At 28.0% G+C, this 19962-nt stretch overlaps 1 protein-coding gene across 3 annotated transcripts in view; it reads right to left on the reverse strand.

Moving 5' to 3' along the window:
- LOC107448776 (uncharacterized) overlaps positions 1–19962 on the reverse strand; it is a 34111-nt gene that overhangs the window by 10588 nt on the left and 3561 nt on the right. For all 3 annotated transcript variants that reach the window (XM_016064116.4, XM_016064108.3, XM_021144855.3), the window contains exon 2: positions 14517–14638. In XM_016064116.4, the coding sequence (XP_015919602.1) occupies positions 14517–14620 (104 nt within the window). In that variant the 5' untranslated portion in view covers positions 14621–14638. The remainder of the gene's footprint in view (positions 1–14516; positions 14639–19962) is intronic.

The following is a 19962-nucleotide window of genomic DNA, read 5'->3' on the forward strand; positions in this document are numbered from 1 at the left end:
AAAAATAATAAAAGTATTGTTTTTCTATCAATATTTTTTTAGTTTGATTTGATACACATATAATTTAATAGGGTAGTGTTTTTTATTTTCAAATTTAGTGGATAACAATTGTAAAAAATGAGTGAAAACAATGCGACGGATTTAAGGTTATGTCAAGGTACGTCTCTTGTGAATATCAATTGATTGTTAGGTTTTCTCTTCTGAAATTACATTATGACGCATTTACATACATTATTAATACAAATACATTTTCCAGGGCGAGACGATGAGGCAACCACAAGCACGGAATTACAGAGCACGGAAGCCATCGGAGCAGGAAAAAGAGTCGTTGAATAGAACTAGTGATCCTTCTACGACTGCTGATTCTTCTACAATTAACGTCGCAGGTTACGAAGTTTAACTTTTTCCGCGCGGAGGGACTCCACACACTATTTTTTTTATTCTAATATGGGTTATTCTCAGATTTTTTTGGGGTGGGGAGAAAAGCACAAATTATTTCCTTTTTCACATTTTGTAAATAATCATCACAATAAAAAAAATCATGAAATCCGCGTAGTAGTAATCGCCTAAAAAAAGATCGATGATGAAATCGAGCGAATCGGACTCCTCAAACGCGTGCTTCATTTCGAGATCAGATTGTTGTAATAAATAATATCGTATAAAAAATATCAAATATAAAAACTATGAAGAAATCAATAGCAATAACAGCCAAAAATTTTGTAGAATTATTGCCTTAAAAATTAAATACTCAAATGCACGATTATAATTTTAGATATTGTTTGAAATATATCGGGATATTTAAAATCCATGAGAAAATCAATAACCGCCGAATATCAGGGGTCTGCCCAGACATTTTGTAAAAGGTCCGCTTTTGTAAAATTTTGAAAAAATGACTCGTAATTTGTGAATATAAAATAAACGTCAAATCACATTCTTTCAGCCAGTGTCCTGCTTTTATGAATTTGTGCAAATACGGTCCGGTTATTGCAAACAAATTTTCAAGGAGTTTTTAACCCTCCTGGCGGCGGACCCGAAATAACTCGGGCATGATTTCTACACGTAAAGCAGCAAGCCCGAGTTTTTGGCTGGTATTCTTTTTCCTTCCCCTACGACCGCCGACTGGGTACTAATTGAGGGGTGGGTTATAGCTGTCATCATAAATCACTATAACAGAAGAGTTGTGAGTTTATTCAAGAGTTCATAGTATGTTAGCAGTTTAATTGTACTGATAGTAAAAGTTTGTTTTGAAGGGAAAAAATATTAATTTTATGTTTTCTTTTGCTAATACTAAATCAAACATTGTTGCTTTTCTTGTTATTTTACTTCTATTTTTTTTAAAAATTTAAGTTTAAGACGGAATTAATAAAAATAGGAATAAATAAAATATACTATCTAAAATTGTTTATAATTTTTTTTTAAATTGAATACTCGCATATTTTTAATAAATTTTGAAATATCTCTAATAATAATAATGTTTTGCTGTTTCATTATAAGTACTGTAAATTCGATATTTTGAAAATATTCATCAGCTAAATTTTATTTTGCGAACTTAACTATGAATTTTATTTTGCGAACTTACATACTTATGAAAGAAGAGATTTTAACTTAGTTTAGATTTTGACTTATTTTATTTCTTTCTAACTGCCAAGAAATACTTTACTATTTTGTCATTAATGTTTACTAATTTAAAATTGTTAAAATTTTTCTTTGCAAACATTATTTTAATCACATTCTTTTTTTTTCATATTATTCTAAAAATTTGCGCACAAATTTTCAAAATTATTCTAAAAAACGCTGAAACAAAGTCTTATTATGTTGTTGTTTTTGTCATGTTTTATGCCTTTCCCTTGAATTATTGCATCTGAAATTCGCACAGAAATAAAATTTTAAAAAATTTGAACAGAATACGAAAGACAACTGTTGAATTTTTAAAAAATAACATTTTTGCTAAAAGAAGAATCGTCCAACTACAAAGAAACGGATGAGATTAAATATCTGTTTAAGTTCAATTTTAATTAAAATTATTACATTCATATATAAACCATATAATATTTTAAAACAATTTTTCTCAGCTAAACTCTGATTATTTTTTGTGACAATTTAAATTTTATCGAATACTATCAAGTGATATATTAATAATGCACGCAAAATTCTTAATACTATATATGATTCTTTTTTTATTGCGTCATAGTAAAGGAGTTTAATAAATTACAATTAAGCATTAATTTTTGGTAGCTTAAATTATTTAACAAGAAACTACTTCAAAGTCTTCTCATGTACTTATGAACTTATTCATTATTTAATAAACTAATATGGCTTGCATAAAAATGTATTCCAAACAAACTAAGTAAAAATCGGAGGATAAAATAATTTCAATTTTTTTTTTTAATAATTATTTAAACTAAATTTTGAAAATACTATTGTATATTCTTATGTATTTGTTTCAAATTTCTGATTTAATTATAATCAATTTATATCAAGGACCATAATAAAAGGAAAAGGCTAAGCAAAGTTAATTTATATGTATTACTCAGTTTTTTACTATTACTGAGACCAAAAAATAGGTCAAACAATCTAGTATTTATTTAATAAGGAGTATAAACCTTTTTTCAATAGAGAAAATTAAAAAAGTTATTTTTATTGGATAATTTAACAAAATAAATATATATTCAAACAGCATTTCGGAGGATTTAAAAAATTTTTGCTTAGGAATTAATTTTAAAAGGGATTTGACAACAACAACACATATTTTTCAGCCATGGAAAATCTGATAGTCCTGCAATTTGTGAGTGCTGACAAAATTGAGAACCATTCTGCTCATCTAACTTGATACATATTTATTACATAAACTACCACAGTGTAAAATTGATCGCAAAAGCTTAAAATGTAACAGCCTTTGTTTGTTTAGAGAGTTAAATTTTATTAGTTGACCTTTAATGAAGAATGGAAGAAAAACAAAATCATTATTATTAAAAGTTATTACCGTGTTTAAGAATGTATGAGTTGGTTGTTGGTAAAATTATTGAAAACATCATTGAAGGTGTCAGAATAAAAATATTTCCTTTTAAAATACAATTTTGAAAAAAATTCTAGTTAGAACAGATAAAATATCTGGGAGATAAAGCATGGATAACTGTCTAAAATTACATACACATATTTAGTTTTATTTCTTATTGCTTTTCTATTATATATGAGGCTGATTTTTAACAGACAAATTTATTTTCAAAATTTCTTTTCCTATCAAAGCTTTTTATTTGTATGCACTATTTTATAATTATGGACAATAAATAAATTGTTTGGTTGTAATTTGTTTATCGTTAGTTAAGTTCCATCCCCTCCTTTTTCAAAATGCATACATAAATACATCTCTCATTGCAAACTAGGATGCAATCATTTTTCTCCAGAAATGCTTTCTTGTTAGCCAACATTCAGAAAAGAGAAATTTGACAAAAATAGAGTGTCAAGTATTCAAAGAGTGATTTGTCTTCTTTCCAGAACCGTGCAGAACTAGGAATTTTTCTTGTAGCTGTTCCATACAATTAGCTAGTATTATGCTGAGATACAGGAAATAGCCCCCTGCAGAGAAGTAAATCTCCCTCTTTCAAACCACTGACCCTCCATTTTATCATGCATTCACAACTCTAACTGCTATCTTTTTCCTCCAAGAATTTCTTTTAACATTTGCTTTCACCCTTTGAAAATGAACACTTATCCTGTTGACTCCAGAATACCTTCAGTTTCTTTAGAATGTATTATTGCTTCAAAAGAAAGCGCAAAATGAAATGTGGTGCTTTTTTTCTGCACTTCACTAATAAAATGACTAAAAAGGGCTCTAGTAAAAGTAGATTTAATATAAAACTTTGAAATAGTGTAAATAAAGAGAGCATATACAAGAGCACTTCAAATCTCTTAAATCGACCACTCTTAAAGTCTATAATAATTTTTGTGAAGTTGAATTTTTTCACTCTATATTTAATTGTTTAAAAAATTATTAATTTTTTCTGTTACAAAAACTTTTAAACAAATATGTCTTATTGTTGTTGGAATTTCATGAAGTTTTTGCGTTTGTGATTTCTTAAATATTGTTTGTTTCTCCTTTTTATAGATTACTAATTGAAACTAAATTCTAAATAATTTATCAACAGTATATCAATCGGATTCGTTTCAGAATAAATGTTTTACTAAATTATAATATAAAGTTGGAACTTTAATAGGGGTATCAGAAAATATTTATATTTCTGCACAAACACCGTGTGTACATTCTTATTGATATTTTTTTGTAAATAAATAATTGAGCAATATATTATTCATAAAAATAACGGATAAAATTTTATGTAAATAAAAATTAACTTATGTCAAATTTTTTGAAAAAAATATATAAATTTAAGAATTGTTTAAGTTTACTTAATGTGTAACACATTAGAAGTGATGCATTCCTAAGTTGTGTTATTTAAAATATGTCAATTGAAATTATAAAAAATGTGAGTGATTTTGTTTCCATTATTCGTCCGAAATGAATATTCTGCATTATACAGTGTAGGCCAGAGATGACGAACCAATGGCACGCGTGCCATTTATGGCACGCCACATATTTTGGGCACGCCATCGATCACGAGTACACTGTGAAGCAATTTACCAATTAAATTAAAATTCACAAAAACAAACATAAAAAAATAAAAAATTATTTACAAAGAAATTACAATCAATGCCAAAAAACAATTAATTACCATAAAAAACAAGCTAACAATAAATAACTAGCAAAAAAATTAACAGACCTGCTTAAAATAACATCTTACAACCTATTTTAAGTTATTTGTCATCTAATCTGCAACAACAGAAGTCACACTGATGTTACTTTAAGTTGAAGAAGTTGAATTACGCATATAACTGAGACATTGCAAAATTTATTCTTTTTCATAGTAAATAAAGAGTTTTGAGTTGATAGTATTTAGTGTTATTATTTTCCCAATAATCACGAAGTCAAAATTGTTTGACGGCACGTCTATGACCAAATTAATCAATTTTTTAGAAAAAATGGCACGTTGGTGTATAAAGGTTCGCCTCCCCTGGTGTAGGCTAAAGGCCCAATATTTGTAAGTTGCATCTCTAATTTAGTTGCAGCGATGGCTGTTTATTTTTGAAATTATAATTTTTTTAATTATAATTTTACAGTGTTGAGCATTATCTTGTATCCATTTACAATATGAAACTCCTTGAAATAGTTTTTCTCAATAACAGGACCCTATTTGCACAAATTAACGAAACAGGACCATGGTTGAAAGTATGTGACTTACACATATTTTATATTCACAAATTACGAGTAATTTTTTCACAATTTAAAAAAAAAAAAAACAGGACCTTTTACAAAATGTTTGGACAGACCCCTGATATTGAGCTAATCAGTGAATGTAACATCATTTCCTTTTAATAAAATCATTTTATTGATTTCAGAACTGAAGGATTTTAAATTAAGCTGTTACCTGAAATTCATGAATAGCAGTTTCTACAAAAGATTTTCTTCAATGTGTTACTTTGCATTAAATTAATTACCACTATCATTTCTATTTTTTAAAAATTTCTCAATTATGTATAAGGAATTTTCTTAAGTAATCTTTGCTCTAGATAAGTTGTTCCCGAACTTTTTCTTGTCTCGTAGATTCCTTGCCATGTTTTTCTGTTTTTGGTAGACACTCTGCTTATCTGATATTTATTTTTTGTAAATTCATCAGCATCAACTTCAAATGTATTTTTGACAGCTGGTATAGTGCTACTCACTGTAAAAGATTTTAATTTTTAACTGTAGTGAAGTGTAGTGTTAAAAACTTAAAAAAAGAAAAAAAACATCTTAATTTTATACATTTATTAATTAAATTCAAACTAATTTAATTACTAATTTCATTAATTTGTAAGTGGAATAAAATAGTGCACTATAAAACCCGTACCCCGCTACTAATATTATAATTACGGAAATAAGTTTGTATTCAAAACTGTAGTAGTGTATTATTGGTCTGTTTGTTACGTTTACACGTAAAAGTTAAGCAACAAATCACCGAATCAAACTAATTTAATTACTAATTTCATTAATTTGTAAGTGGAATAAAATAGTGCACTATAAAACCCGTACCCCGCTACTAATATTATAATTACGGAAATAAGTTTGTATTCAAAACTGTAGTAGTGTATTATTGGTCTGTTTGTTACGTTTACACGTAAAAGTTAAGCAACAAATCACCGTGATCTTGTGCGCAGGGAAAATACGAGGTCTAGTTAGCTTAAAAGTTGACACAAGCTAGGCTACAATTTGCCCCTGAATAATTTTTTTTTGTTACAAAATAAAGTCTTATATGCAGAGAAAATAAAAACGTACGAGGGCGGAACTGCAGGCAACTGCTAGTTTATAATAATTCAGTTTTCATAAATCAAAAAATAATCCTAATAACTTTAATTTAAATACAATTTTTACTTCAAAGCTACTTTTATAAATTATGTAGAATGTAGATAGATATATGTCTTTATATTATAAGGTAATATAATGTAACTAAATAGTGGGTAGCATCAGTGTATATTGATTATCCCATTCATGAAATGCCAAAATAAAAGTCACAACCTGCCTATTTGAGCAAATGAACTTTCTTTTTCTTTCTAAAAAAGGCTGTAAATGTGAATGACACTACATCAGTTTACAAATCCTTAGTAGAAGAACAAAATTTTCTAGAGCGAATAATTTAAAAAGTTTTATTCAGACTTCAATAATCAAGTTTTAAAAAATATTTTAACAATGGTTATCAAGCCATGTCATCTTTCATATTTTCGGGTTCGGCAATATTTTCGGTTTCCGCGTGGATATACTATCTACAAGCAACAAGGAAATTTATTTGGCACACAAAGAGTTAAAAAGCTTCAATTTTATAAAAAAAATGAGAAAAAAAGGAATTAACTAATACTAGTCAAAATTACACTTAGNATTTTCGTGTTCGGCAATATTTTCGGTTTCCGCGTGGAAATACTATCTACAAGCAACAAGGAAATTTATTTGGCACACAAAGAGTTAAAAAGCTTCAATTTTATAAAAAAAATGAGAAAAAAAGGAATTAACTAATACTAGTCAAAATTACACTTAGCTACATTTTGAATATTGATGAGGAAACTATATTCTAAATGGTGTACTTTCCAAATCAGAGATATAACTTAGAATGAAGATAATGATAATGGCATAGATTAAATAAAAGAAAAAAGATTGCCACTGTGTAAGATTTAAAACTATAGAAAATTAAAGGATTTTAATAGCAATTACATACGCCATGTATGTGCAGTGATAATAATCACAAAATAAATAAAAATTTGATAATAAAAAATAATGAAACATGAACTTCATAATATTGCTTTCAAATTTAATTTTTTTTATTTTAATTATTACTAGTTTTTTTTCTATAAAAAAAACTTGAATGATATTGTTCTAATAATCTTTATAAATGAGGAAGGGGAGAACGAAACACAATTATTATTTAAATATAAGTTGTAAAAAGGTAAAATCATTCTGTAAAGAAGCATTGTTTTCCACAAGTATTCTAAAACGATAGTTGAAGAGTGAACTACTTAATGGGTTTCATCAATGAAACTGTCAATACCCTGACTGACCACATAGTGTGAAAAATTCTCTTAACAACAAACAGAAAAAAAGGGGGTAGGCATTCCTTTTGTCTGACCCTCGCCCATTTGAGGTACATCTCTGGTAAATATAGTCGCCCTTTTAATAGTAAAACTATTTCAAGCAAGCGCCACCAGGAGGGTTAAATTGTAAAGAGACACGAGATTATGCTCAGCACTGTAAAATTATAATTAAAAAAAATTTTTTTTTTTAAAAATAAACAGCAATTGCTGCTTCTAAATTAGAGATGCAACATGCAAATATCTGGTATTTAGCCTACACTGCTGAACGCAGAATATTCACTTCGTACGAATAATGGAAGAAGTGTCTGCCGAAGACAAAACTTAATTCGTTTACATCCATCTTTCTTGTTTTCCGCCATGAGAAGGATTTATACGATTAAAAAACACTAATGAAGATAAACAAATTTATGGCGGGTCCGTTTTTAAGTTAAAATATTGTGAAGGGTTCGTTAATGGACCCAAATTTCTTCCAAACAGACCCCTGAAAATACAATCGAAACATTACATCGATTTACGATATTGGTGCAAATTGAGCACATCAAAAAGTGATTAACTGCATGATTCAAATATCACGTTTAAATTTCTGTAGAAATTTTTTTTTTTTAACTTTTTAAAAGAAAAATTTTAATGCAAGAACTCTGTAACGTTCTGCGACAATGTCTCTGCCATGGGGGATAGATGAAGGTTGACATTCCCTTAAATTATTATTATATCCCCTTATGAGAATGCTTTTTTTTTTAAACATTTCTCTAGAAATACGCATAACTTCATATTATTTCATCTTAGGTTTTGAGTTATAACACACTTAACAAAATTTTTCTTAAACAGTTGTGATGGCAACATAGTTTTTTTTTATTAAGTAGAGAGATATCTATTGATTTAAATCAATGATTATTTTTTCTAAAATCAAGTATTTTAAAATATGCTTGTCTAGATAATTACAGGGTTGCCACGGAAAAAAATTAACAAAATAGTTGCTTTTAGTAGCCTAAAGCATAAAAATAGTTGCCTAATTGAGAACAAAAATTCAGTAAAAATAAGACTAAAATTTTATGAAATGACTTAATTGTCATATACCATCATCCATTTAGTCAAGTTGGTGGGAAATATGATAATTTTTATATAAACGTTAGTGTTCTAGCACTAAATTATATATAAAAAAAATTTGTATATTTACAGAAAATTAAATACTTTTAATTACTAGAATTCATTCAAAAAATACTTTTTCAATAAAAAAAACATACTTTTATGAATAATTGATAAAAACACACTATTATATAAGAAAACATACTTTTATCAATAATTGATTAAACAAATCAATATATATATACTGTGATTACTCGAGTTAATTCAAAATTCAGACATCGTGATATCGTATTAAAAAATGGGTTTTTTAAAAATCCGGCAGAATTTTGTAGCAGCATCAATCCATGTCAGTTCATCCAGCCATGGCACCCACCATCTAAGATTTTGATGAAAAATTTGTGCACTTATAAAATTTTTTGTACTGATTTCAAAAATATCAATTATATTTAAATCAGTGAAGGGGTTCAAAAGTTTCATATTTTTGCCAAAATGGCGAATTTGTCGACATTTTGATTCATACATCAAAAGCTATTAATGATTGTAACTCACCTTATGTTTGTCATAGAGGAATAATTTTTTTTTTTTTGTTCAGAATAAAGTAGTCTGTCATTTAAACACTTTTTTTGCAAATAAGTATCTTACTTATTTAGTAAGTTAGTCTGTTTTGCAGTTTTTTGATCAACGGAGTTGAGTAACTTCAGGAGATGACTTCTGGCAACTCGCCCCCTTCAATTTCAAAAATATTTTATTCAAAGATATTTGAAAGTGAAAACTAACATCTGATATAAACATTTTGATGGGCGGTTCACTCACTTTTTTAAAAAAAATATTTTTCTAATGAATTATTATGCATTAAAAGTACTGGTAGTTTGATGATTTATGGTCCTTATTTGTAACTAGAGTGTAATAAAATGATATAAAAAAATGGGAATGGTAGAAAAAAATATGTAAAATGAAGTAATCATTTATTAAATTATTTTTTTCCCTTCTTTCTTTGAGCCCCCCTTCCCTTCAAAAAAGAAAAGAACGGGAAAAATTTGAGAATGAACAAGACAAACACAATTTCTGCATCAGGAGCACAATTTCTGACCAGGGATTGCTATAACATTTTTTAAAATCTAAATTGCTCCTTAATGAAATAAGTTCTATATTCTCAGAAGAAAGTTCTAAAATCTTCTGCAAGTTTAAACTGCACTTAAAATCTTTCAAAGTTAATCCAATACTACATAATACTTGGGTTGTCATAATGCGTAATTTTTACTAAGCATAATTTTTAAATCGCATTTATACAAATCAAGATATACTATATGGGAATCAAAGTTATAAGAAAGGTGAAGTAAGTATCGAAGATTGCGTGAATCACGTATCACAATTCGTGATTTGTAAATTTAAATTGAATTGCGGTGTGTGTTTCTTAAACCGGAATAATATAAATAGCAAATGATACAAAACACACGAACTAACAAGACATAAACCATAATGTGAGATACATAAATCACTTTAATGTGAATTCTGCTGGATGATTAGCTAATTGTTTTCATGTGAATAGTGATCATTATGATGCAAATTGCAATTTGTGATTCAAAAGGTGCTTAATATAGAACAGCTATGTGTGATTCTTAAAACATTTTGATGAGAAATATGAGTGGTAATTCTTAAATCTCTCTTTTGTGAATCACAATGCGTGATTTGTAAATAACCAGAATGGGAATTGTGAGGCATGATTCTGAAATAACTTAAATACATTATATGATTTAGAAATAACTTTAATTGATGTGATGTGTGATTGATAAATCACTTAATGTGAATCATGATGTGTGATTTATAAAGTACCTTATTATGAATTCTGATGAGTAATTTGCAAATTACTTTAAAGTAACATTCAATATGTGATTCATTAATCACTTTCAGTTAAACCGCAATTCGTGGAACATTTTATATGAATTCCGATCTGTAAATCAAGAATCACTTTAATGTGAATCACGATGTTTATTCATAATCAATAAAACCTGTAGAACTACATTTTACTTATTAGCAGTAAAAATTTATTTAAAAATGATAAAAAATTAATTATTCTTAGTACATAAATTAAGAGAACAAATAGGATAACAATAATAACCTGTCCTAATAATGAAGTTAACACATTGAACATATTTTTAGATCAATTAAACACTATATATTATTCGAAAACTATGACTACAAAACCTAAAATTTGCTAGAAATTTCAGCTTTCAAAACACCAGAGAGATGAACAATAATCTGGTCGGAAAAATCTCGGAGAGAAAAGTTTTGCATCTTCTGTAACCCCTTTTCACTTCAAGTATTAAAAATTGCCTCAATCAGAATTTCTATAATTTTCCTTTGAATTTATTATTTTTTTACTACTTTTTTGTAAGAAGTACTATTTTATTTCCTAAAAGTTAGTAGTTTTTTAATTCCAGGGATGAGATTAGCCAAAAGGCAAAAAAGCTGAATTTCCACGATAGTAAATTTTACGCAAGTGCAACCCTTAAATAATAAATTCCAGGCAGTTTAAGGTAATAAATAATGTGTTGACATACAATTGTGTACTAATCTATTATTATATAAATAATTACAATGATACTTAACATTTAGTAAAAATAAAAATTACCAATTGAAAAAATAAAGCTGGAAATTATATTTTCCCTCAGTTCACATAAGAGACAATTATTACTTGAAAAACTACCTGGTTTAGCAAATTAAAACTACTGAGAATATACATTAATATTTCATTTCTTTTAATAAATACTGTTATGTGATTTATAGCAAATATATCAGTAATATTACTTTTTAAATTATATTGGGAAAAAAAACTTTAACAATGGACCGAATCATTATGTTCATATTATAGTCTAATCTAACTAGAGCCCTCTGAAACATATCAATAACAGTGAAGTAGAAATATATAGTAACTCCTTAACATACAAAAATTGCTATTTTAGTTTGAAAAATTACATGACAATCAGCAACTGTTTAGATAATTGTTTTTTATTTGATAAGAATTTTGCATTTTATAGCATAAATAACAGCAATTATAAATAAAATTTTGATGATGAGTTAATTAACTCTTTTTCCAAAAAAAAAAAATTTAAATTAAATCCCTTTTTAAGTGATTGCTTTTGTTTGCTATATCTTTTATGTTTGCTATATTTAGTCGTTAGTCCATCTTCAAACATCTTGTGACAAATCCTATTTTTTCTTCTTTGCAAGCACAGAATGTAAGTTTTGAATATATTCCCTTCCAGTTTCTCTGATGTTGTAACACTTACATATACTAATAATCGTCGTTAGAAAAACAGTCACCTTTATAGTAACTAATTTTAAAAAAATTTACTTCTTACAAGAATCGCGATAGTTGATCTTAAAATTGCGTGAATATGAATAACAATTATGGATTTTGAAATCACATGAATATGAAACTAGATATACGATTTTGAAAATGAGAAAATACAAACTGGGATATAGAATTTTTAAAACGCGTAAATACAAATCACAATTTATAATTTTTAGATAGCGTAAATACGAATCACGATGCTTAATTTTTAGATTGCATGAATAAGAATTATGATGCATAATTTTTAGAGTGCGTGAATGCGAATCCTAATGCCTTATTTTAAAATCATGTATAAATACGAAAATCAATGATTGATATTATAAACCGCATGAGCAAATTAAGACATTGAATTTTAAACTTGAGTGAATACGAATCGCGACATAGGTTTTTAAAAAGGCGTAAATACCAATCACAATATCGGATTTTTAAATCTCGTAAATAAGAATCCCAACGTACAGTATTCAAATCGCGTGAATAAGAATCACAACACGCAAATAGTAAAAGCTATGTTTGATATTAAAATCGTATGAATAAGAGTCGAGATATTAGCAGATTCCAGGCTTGGGACCTCTAAAAGGTTTGTCAGATGCAGCGTCGTTTGAACTGCGAAAATCGGATTGATCTGGAGGACGGGTAAAAAATTCGGAAAATCTTATCTGCTGCGGGTAAAAGGGGAGAAAATAGCTAAAATAAGTAAAAATGAGAAAGGATTGGTAGCTGTGTAGTTTGAATTTTCTGTTTCTCTTTGAAAATCGGTGAATTTTCTGAAAAAGCGGAATACCTATAAAAAAAAGTGAAATTTTTAGAAAATCTGAATTTTTGATAAAAAAGCTGAAATTCAAGAGATAAAAGTGAAAAATGCGGAAATCCGCTAAAAAGCGGAAAAATCTCATCCCTGTAATTCCTAAAAAATCAAGTACTTTTCAAATACCCTATGGCAGAATTCAAGGACTTTTCGGGGCCCTGATTTTTTTTAACCAAATTCAAAGACTTTCAAGTACCATGGGAACCCTGATGTGTCAATAGTTTTCAGTATTTTTTTTTCTATTCAGAAGGGTTTTTTTATAAAATATTGGCTGTATATAATTATAATAAAAGTCTTACAGAATAAAAAAGGCCTGCAGGTGCTAGTGATGAAATAAAAGAATACAAATTATCAGATAAATGATTTTATATCACTGATACAAATTATCAGTGATATAAAATCATTTCATTTCAAAGAAAGAAGAAAAAAATAATTTAATGAAATATATTTAATTTTACATATTTTTCTACCATTCACATTTTTTTATATCATTTTATTGTACTCTAGTTACAAATAAGGACTATAAATCATCAAACTACCAGTACTTTTAATGCATAAGAAAAATATTTTTTCTTAAAAAGTTAGCCCATCAAAATTTTTATATCAGATGTTAGTTTGCACTTTCAACTATCTCTGAATAAAATTTTTTTGAAATTGAAGGGGGTGAGTTGCCAGAAATCATCTCCTGAAGTTACTCCGTTGATCAAAAAACTGCAAAATAGACCCACTTACTAAATAAGTAAGATACTTATTTGCAAAAAAAAAAAAAAAAAAAAATCCGGGAAGTTGGAACTGGTNACTTTATTCTGAACAAAATAAAATAAAAATTATTGCTCTATGACAAATATAAAGTAAGTTACAATCATTAATAGCCTTTGATGTATGAATCAAAATGGTTACAAATGTGCCATTTCGACAAAAATATAAATGCTTCTAACTTTTGAACCCCTTAACCGATTTAAATAAAATTGATATTTTTGAAATCAGCACAAAAAATCCTATAAGTGTACAAATTTTTATCAAAATCTGAGATGGTGGGTGCCATTTTTGTAAAATCCTGTATGATTTGACGTGGAATGACCCAGCAATAAACATTGAAAAGGCGATCGAGAAACGAAATAGATTTATGATGGAATCTGTGCAAATTGAACACCTCAAAAAGCGATGACTCAAATTTGAAATTCAAAATTTTTAACATTTATTTTTTAAGAAAAGAAATTCAGTGTGTTCAGAAGATCCCACAGGTTTTCAACCCATTTTATGCTAAAAAAAACATTGCTAGGAGTGCAGAAAAGTCTCCTTTTCCAGAAAATAGTTGCTTTTTTAGCATTTTCAGGCAAAAGAAAGTTGCCTCATGCTGAAAAAAGAGGCATTTTAGTTGCCTGTGGCAACCCTGTAATTATATTAAATATAAATTATTTCATAATTAAATGTGCATACATTAAACATATAAGAATATTTCTATTTAACAAAGTTGACTTGAATCGATTTCATTTTTGCTTAAAAAATAAATAAAAGCTATTTGAACCAATCACTTTTTTAAAAAAAATCAAGTGATTTAAATCATGCCATTCCAGATGATACAGAAAGTATACTTACACTTCACTTGCTGGCTTCCAATTGAGAATTACGTCCCGATAAAACTTGGAGCTATCCGAGATGGTAAATTTTGGTTTTAATCTATCACCAGCTTCCTGTTCCATAACTTTAGTTATTATTTTCTGAAAAATAGAGATGCATTTAACTATCATAACTGCTGAAATTTTAAAATAAACATGATTCTTTATCTAATACAGTCAAACCCCGCTATAGTGAACCTTCAAAGGACCGACATTTTGGTTCACTATAACCGGGGGTTCACTATATCCATTACGCATGCAATTTAACTAATGATTCCCAAACTCCTCCATTTTATCATTAATGGAGAACGTTTTACGTTTACTGGTCCCCATAGTTAAATTTGAGACACTTATTTGCATTTTTTTTAACTGAACTGAGAGCAAAGAGGAGTTGAAATGAGGGCCTTATCAACACATATTAGTGTCAAACCCTTTGACCAATAATAAATAATTACTCATTCCCTCTGACAGAAAATGCATATTGATCCCACTGACACCTTATAGGTGCATCATCTGCCTGGGTAGGAAACATCTGCTTGGTTTGTTTAGGGATAAGAAAGTGAAATAAAAGAAGCAAACAAGAAAAAATGCTTATCGCTACATTCCCCTCTTTAGATGGTTTTGAACGCTTGTATATGTATTTATTTTGAAGTAGAAATTTCAAACTTATTACAAAAAAAAATGAAGAAAAAAATCAGTCCAAGGTAGAAAAAAGTTCATTATATCCAACTTCCTCACTTTTTTGGTTCACTATATCCACAAAAAATAACATTATACGTGTATAACAAGGTACGGGACATCTCGTTCACTATATCCGGGAGTTCACTATAAACCGTGTTCACTATAGCAGGGTTTGACTGTAGCTTTAGTTTTTTTTAAAACTCTGATATAGTCACAATGTGTGTGGTTAAAACTCTTTCCATACATAAAAAGTTAAAGTTGTTTAAATCAGTGTTCCCCGTTAAATCACAGTCAATGGACCGGTTCATGGATCAACTGGTACTGGGCCGCCCATTTCATTGAAACTGAATTCAAATTCCTAGGTTTATACCCCAAATTAAAAATATTTGCACTCCATTAAAATTTTATTTATTTAAAAAAAGGGGCTCCCCGAAGGTAGTGACATAATTTTTATAATGTTTTTAAAAGAAAAAAAACATTACAACTATTTTCTCTTTCAATTAGTTTTAATTTTTAAAAAAATCAATCATAAATGTAAATATCATAAATAAAAAACAAAAGCGAAGCGCAAAATTTACATTGGAAATAATAAAGAACTTCGTCTTCTCTCTCGATCGTGACTCATTGACTTAACGCTCTAGCAAGTTAAAATGTTAAATCACTTTATATTTATTTTTTGGTGCGTAACTGTTTTTTATTTTGAAGGCATGTTTAAATACAATTAAATTTAAATTAATAAATCAAATTATCAAATGTCAACATGTCCGCGGTAATAAAAAGGTTGGGGAACACTGGTTCAAATGACCAAGAGTGGCTCACTTTTTATATAAAATAAGCAAAAGGGTTAGAGTCAAATAAAATCTTTCAATCATATGTGCAGTACACTTTGGTAAATTGAATATCAGATTGATGAAAAAGGTGAGCTAATGCATTGAAAATAACAAACAAGTTTCTATATAAAGTATTAAGTTTCTTTTTTTTTTCTTAATGTACTGTTATAATTTGCTTTCTCTTTTCATACAAAATTATTTTAAATAATTAAAAAAAAAATACCATTTAAAAAATCACGACACAATGTGGAAGGAAACTATGAACTGGGCTCTATGAGCAAATCTGTTTCGAAGGTAATTCGTCACCAACGTGGAAATTTTTTTACTGTTACTATAAAAAAAAAGAGAGAGAAATAATCCCCCTATTTAAAATAAGTTTTGTCTTTATCAAATTACGAAGAAAACAAATATTAAGACGGCATGTTGTGTTCCGTATTTTTACAACTTTGTATCTAATTGCACGTTTTGTATTCATGCAATTTAAAAGCTACTATTAAGATTCGCTTTCATGTAACTTAAAAATTACACATTTTGAAGTCAATTGAAATTTGTATTCGGGCAATTTTAAAATGAAACATCCAAATTTGTGTTATAGCAATTTAAAAATTAGACACAGAGATTCTTATTTACATATTACTTATTTACAAGATTCGTATTCATGCGATTTAAAAACCACACATTGAGATTCAAATTTACAGAATTTAAATAAAATCTCACATCAATATTTTTACTGAAATATTGATAACATTCCGTGGATAAATGCTTACTAAATACACTTTTTTTCTTGCTTAAATTTTAGCTTTTTATTTCTAAATTCTTTAAACAGTGTTTTTGAGCATTTTCGAATTTCTATTTTCAGTTTTTTTTTTACCAAACTCATCCCAATGATATGAATCAATATAGAGTTTATTAAAATAATGATATAAAAATTAGACATTCGCTTTTTTAAAAAAAAATCAGTTATTTTCAAATGAAGCAGCGACTAAAGAATTGAAACTAGTAGCTTCAAACTTTAATCAATGCATGCATTTTGTCGAGTCCCCCAGTGGACTGATTCTTCAGATACGGTTCCCAGCAGATCACCGAAGTCAAGCATCACTGGCTGCGGTCAGTATGCGTGTGGGTGACCACTCGAATCAGTCTACGGAGGGTGACTTCGTGCGCAAGTCGTCGGGCTTCAGAAGCGAGGGTGCCATCCCTTCTCCAGAGGCATAAAATTGTGATGGCACGTCTCCAGACTATCCTTCAGAATTCTCAGACCGTCAACAATAGTCCATTGTGCAGCTCTAGTGCAATGTAAAAGAACTACCACAACAATCGAAAATAGTTGAGATTTTGTGCTCGCAGAAAGTTTTTCATTTTTTTTAATTATGTCTATGAAAAGTTTGCAGTTGAACAAATACTGTTCAACTTGAAAAGGGAAAACATTCAGAGCATTCTAACTCTACATGTCACAAAACTTCTTCAAAAAACATTGATTTTTCAAATAAAACAGCAATTTTTCAGAAAGTTCCAATTTAATATTCAGGGGTGATTGTGAGCCCAACTCAAAAATCTTGAAAATGTCTCCAATAAAATCATTAATTACATATTGCAAAAATTTAACATTATAAATTTAAATCATTGATATTTTCAAAACATGAAATTCTAAATAAATTATATGCAGCATAATTTAAATGAATAATTATGCATAAGTTTACTTTTATCTCTAATCACATTTATTATTCTACTAGAAAAAATATTTACAAATGAAAGAGATGACAAGTATAAATTCGAGTTCTAATATTTCTAAATAAAACATAAAATTTTTTTAAATACATAAATGTGATCAATAGTTTCTTGAAACTTTTGAACGTTCCCGATCGCGTTCATCGAAAAATCCGGATTTTTTCACATCCGGATTTCCGGATATAACAAAAATGATTTTTAGTAAGTAACATTTCCTTACAAGAAACATTTTTCTGCTTATCATTTTTCAGTTAAAATATCTCATCAACAAGGAATTTTGTACTTTCGGTAAAAAAACAATAATTAAATGGAAAAATTTATCAAAAATCTATTTTTAATAATAACAATTATAGAAATAAATTATCTTTTATGGAATTTCAATTAAAAATTGCTTAACTTTTTCTAGAGATAGGGAGGCTGCATGAAATCCAGGGTATCTGCTACACTCTAGATTTTCAAATTCATGACTAATTCCAAGAACTTTTCATGACTTAACGAAGTTACTATTTTCTACAATTTTACTATTTTCTACAACGAAGTTACTATTTTCTAGTAAAATACAACAATAAATTTGAAAAGCATTATAATAACATTAATTGAAATGATAGGTATAACCAAAACAGTTATACTCTGCATCATCATATTTATAGATTTCAAATTTAAAAAAACAGAGTAAAGAAAGAGTTGAAGCAATAAAATAAGTGAAAAAAATACAGAAACTAATTTTTGTTTTCTGCAGAATTATTTTCTAAAGATACTTTCCTTGTTCATCAGAAAGGAAAGAAATACTCCTGATTTTTCTCATTTCTCAGTTCAGAATATAAAAAAATTAGCCAATGACTGGCTTGCCTCCGTTAGAATTCCAAATTGATAAAATAAAATAAAAAATAAACAAAAATTCTGAAATCACAGAAGTTTAAATGATAATTTGTTCTGGAAATGATGTTTTTTCTTTCATTTTTTGAAAAAACATCTTATATTTTAATAAAATATGACTGCGAGTGGGGATTTTGTTAGAAATTCAGATATTCGGAACACCATAAAATTGGGGGGGGATTTCATTTTAAAAATTAGACCAATTTGGCGACCTAAATCCATGACTTTCCATGATTTTTTTTTAAAAAATAGTTAAATATATGACATTTCATGACTAACTTTGTTTATACCGAAATTCATGACTTTCGAGGAGCGCGGACACCCTGGAAACAATTGAATTAAAGGATCATATGCAGAGTAGTCATAAAATAATATCTGGTGTTTTTAACTTTGTTACTTGAACACAAATGCAACACTTATCCTTAAAAAGTGATGCATTATCCAAAAATAAAAAGTATGGAATAGAGAAAACAGGGGTCAAAAATCCTGAAAATTTCTTGAGTAAAATCATTAATGCTGAATTTCAAATGTGTTTATAAATTTAAGTCATTGATATTTTCACAACATGAAACTCTAAATAAATTATATGCAGCATAAATTAAGTTAATAATTATGTATAGTAGGGGTGCACAACCTTTTTGGGAAAAGGGCCACTTGCACAGCAGGTAGATTAACAAAGTGCTGCACGCATATTTAGTCATATTAACAGCAAACACGATAATTTTTAGATAAACATTGGTGTCCTAAGCATTAAATATTTTAGTCAGTAAACTTAATAACATAGTTGCAGAAAATTAAATTCTTTTAATTATTTGAAATTTAAAAAAAATTATACTTTTTTTAAATTTCTTTCTCCATTTTTCTATATAATTAATTTATTAAATATACAGTGAAACCTCCGTTAAGTGGACATTCATGGGACCAAAAAATTTGTCCGTTTATGAGAGTTGTCCGTTTACGGGAAGGGTACCCTAATAACGAAATTTAACACCGTAAATTGTTTTTAGAATATTCTCAAAGATGTAGAAATAATTAAATAGTATCTACAAGGATACTGTAAATATCTACAAGAATATTTATTTAAACAATAAGAAAGATAAAAAAGAATATATAAAGAAGTTTGATATAATACATAATTCTGGATGTAGCTACAAATAAATAAATATAATTTTCCTATTAGCATAGATACTCAAGTTAGACATATGATACCAAATAAGAGCGTACTGTCCTCAGTCCGTTTCAATTATTAGGTTCACATCCCCTTACACCTACTTATCATTTGATAGGGAACATGGTTAATACCTTCTTGGA

The sequence above is a fragment of the Parasteatoda tepidariorum genome, chromosome 5 (genome assembly GCF_043381705.1).
Source record: "Parasteatoda tepidariorum isolate YZ-2023 chromosome 5, CAS_Ptep_4.0, whole genome shotgun sequence".
Lineage (NCBI taxonomy): Eukaryota > Metazoa > Arthropoda > Arachnida > Araneae > Theridiidae > Parasteatoda > Parasteatoda tepidariorum.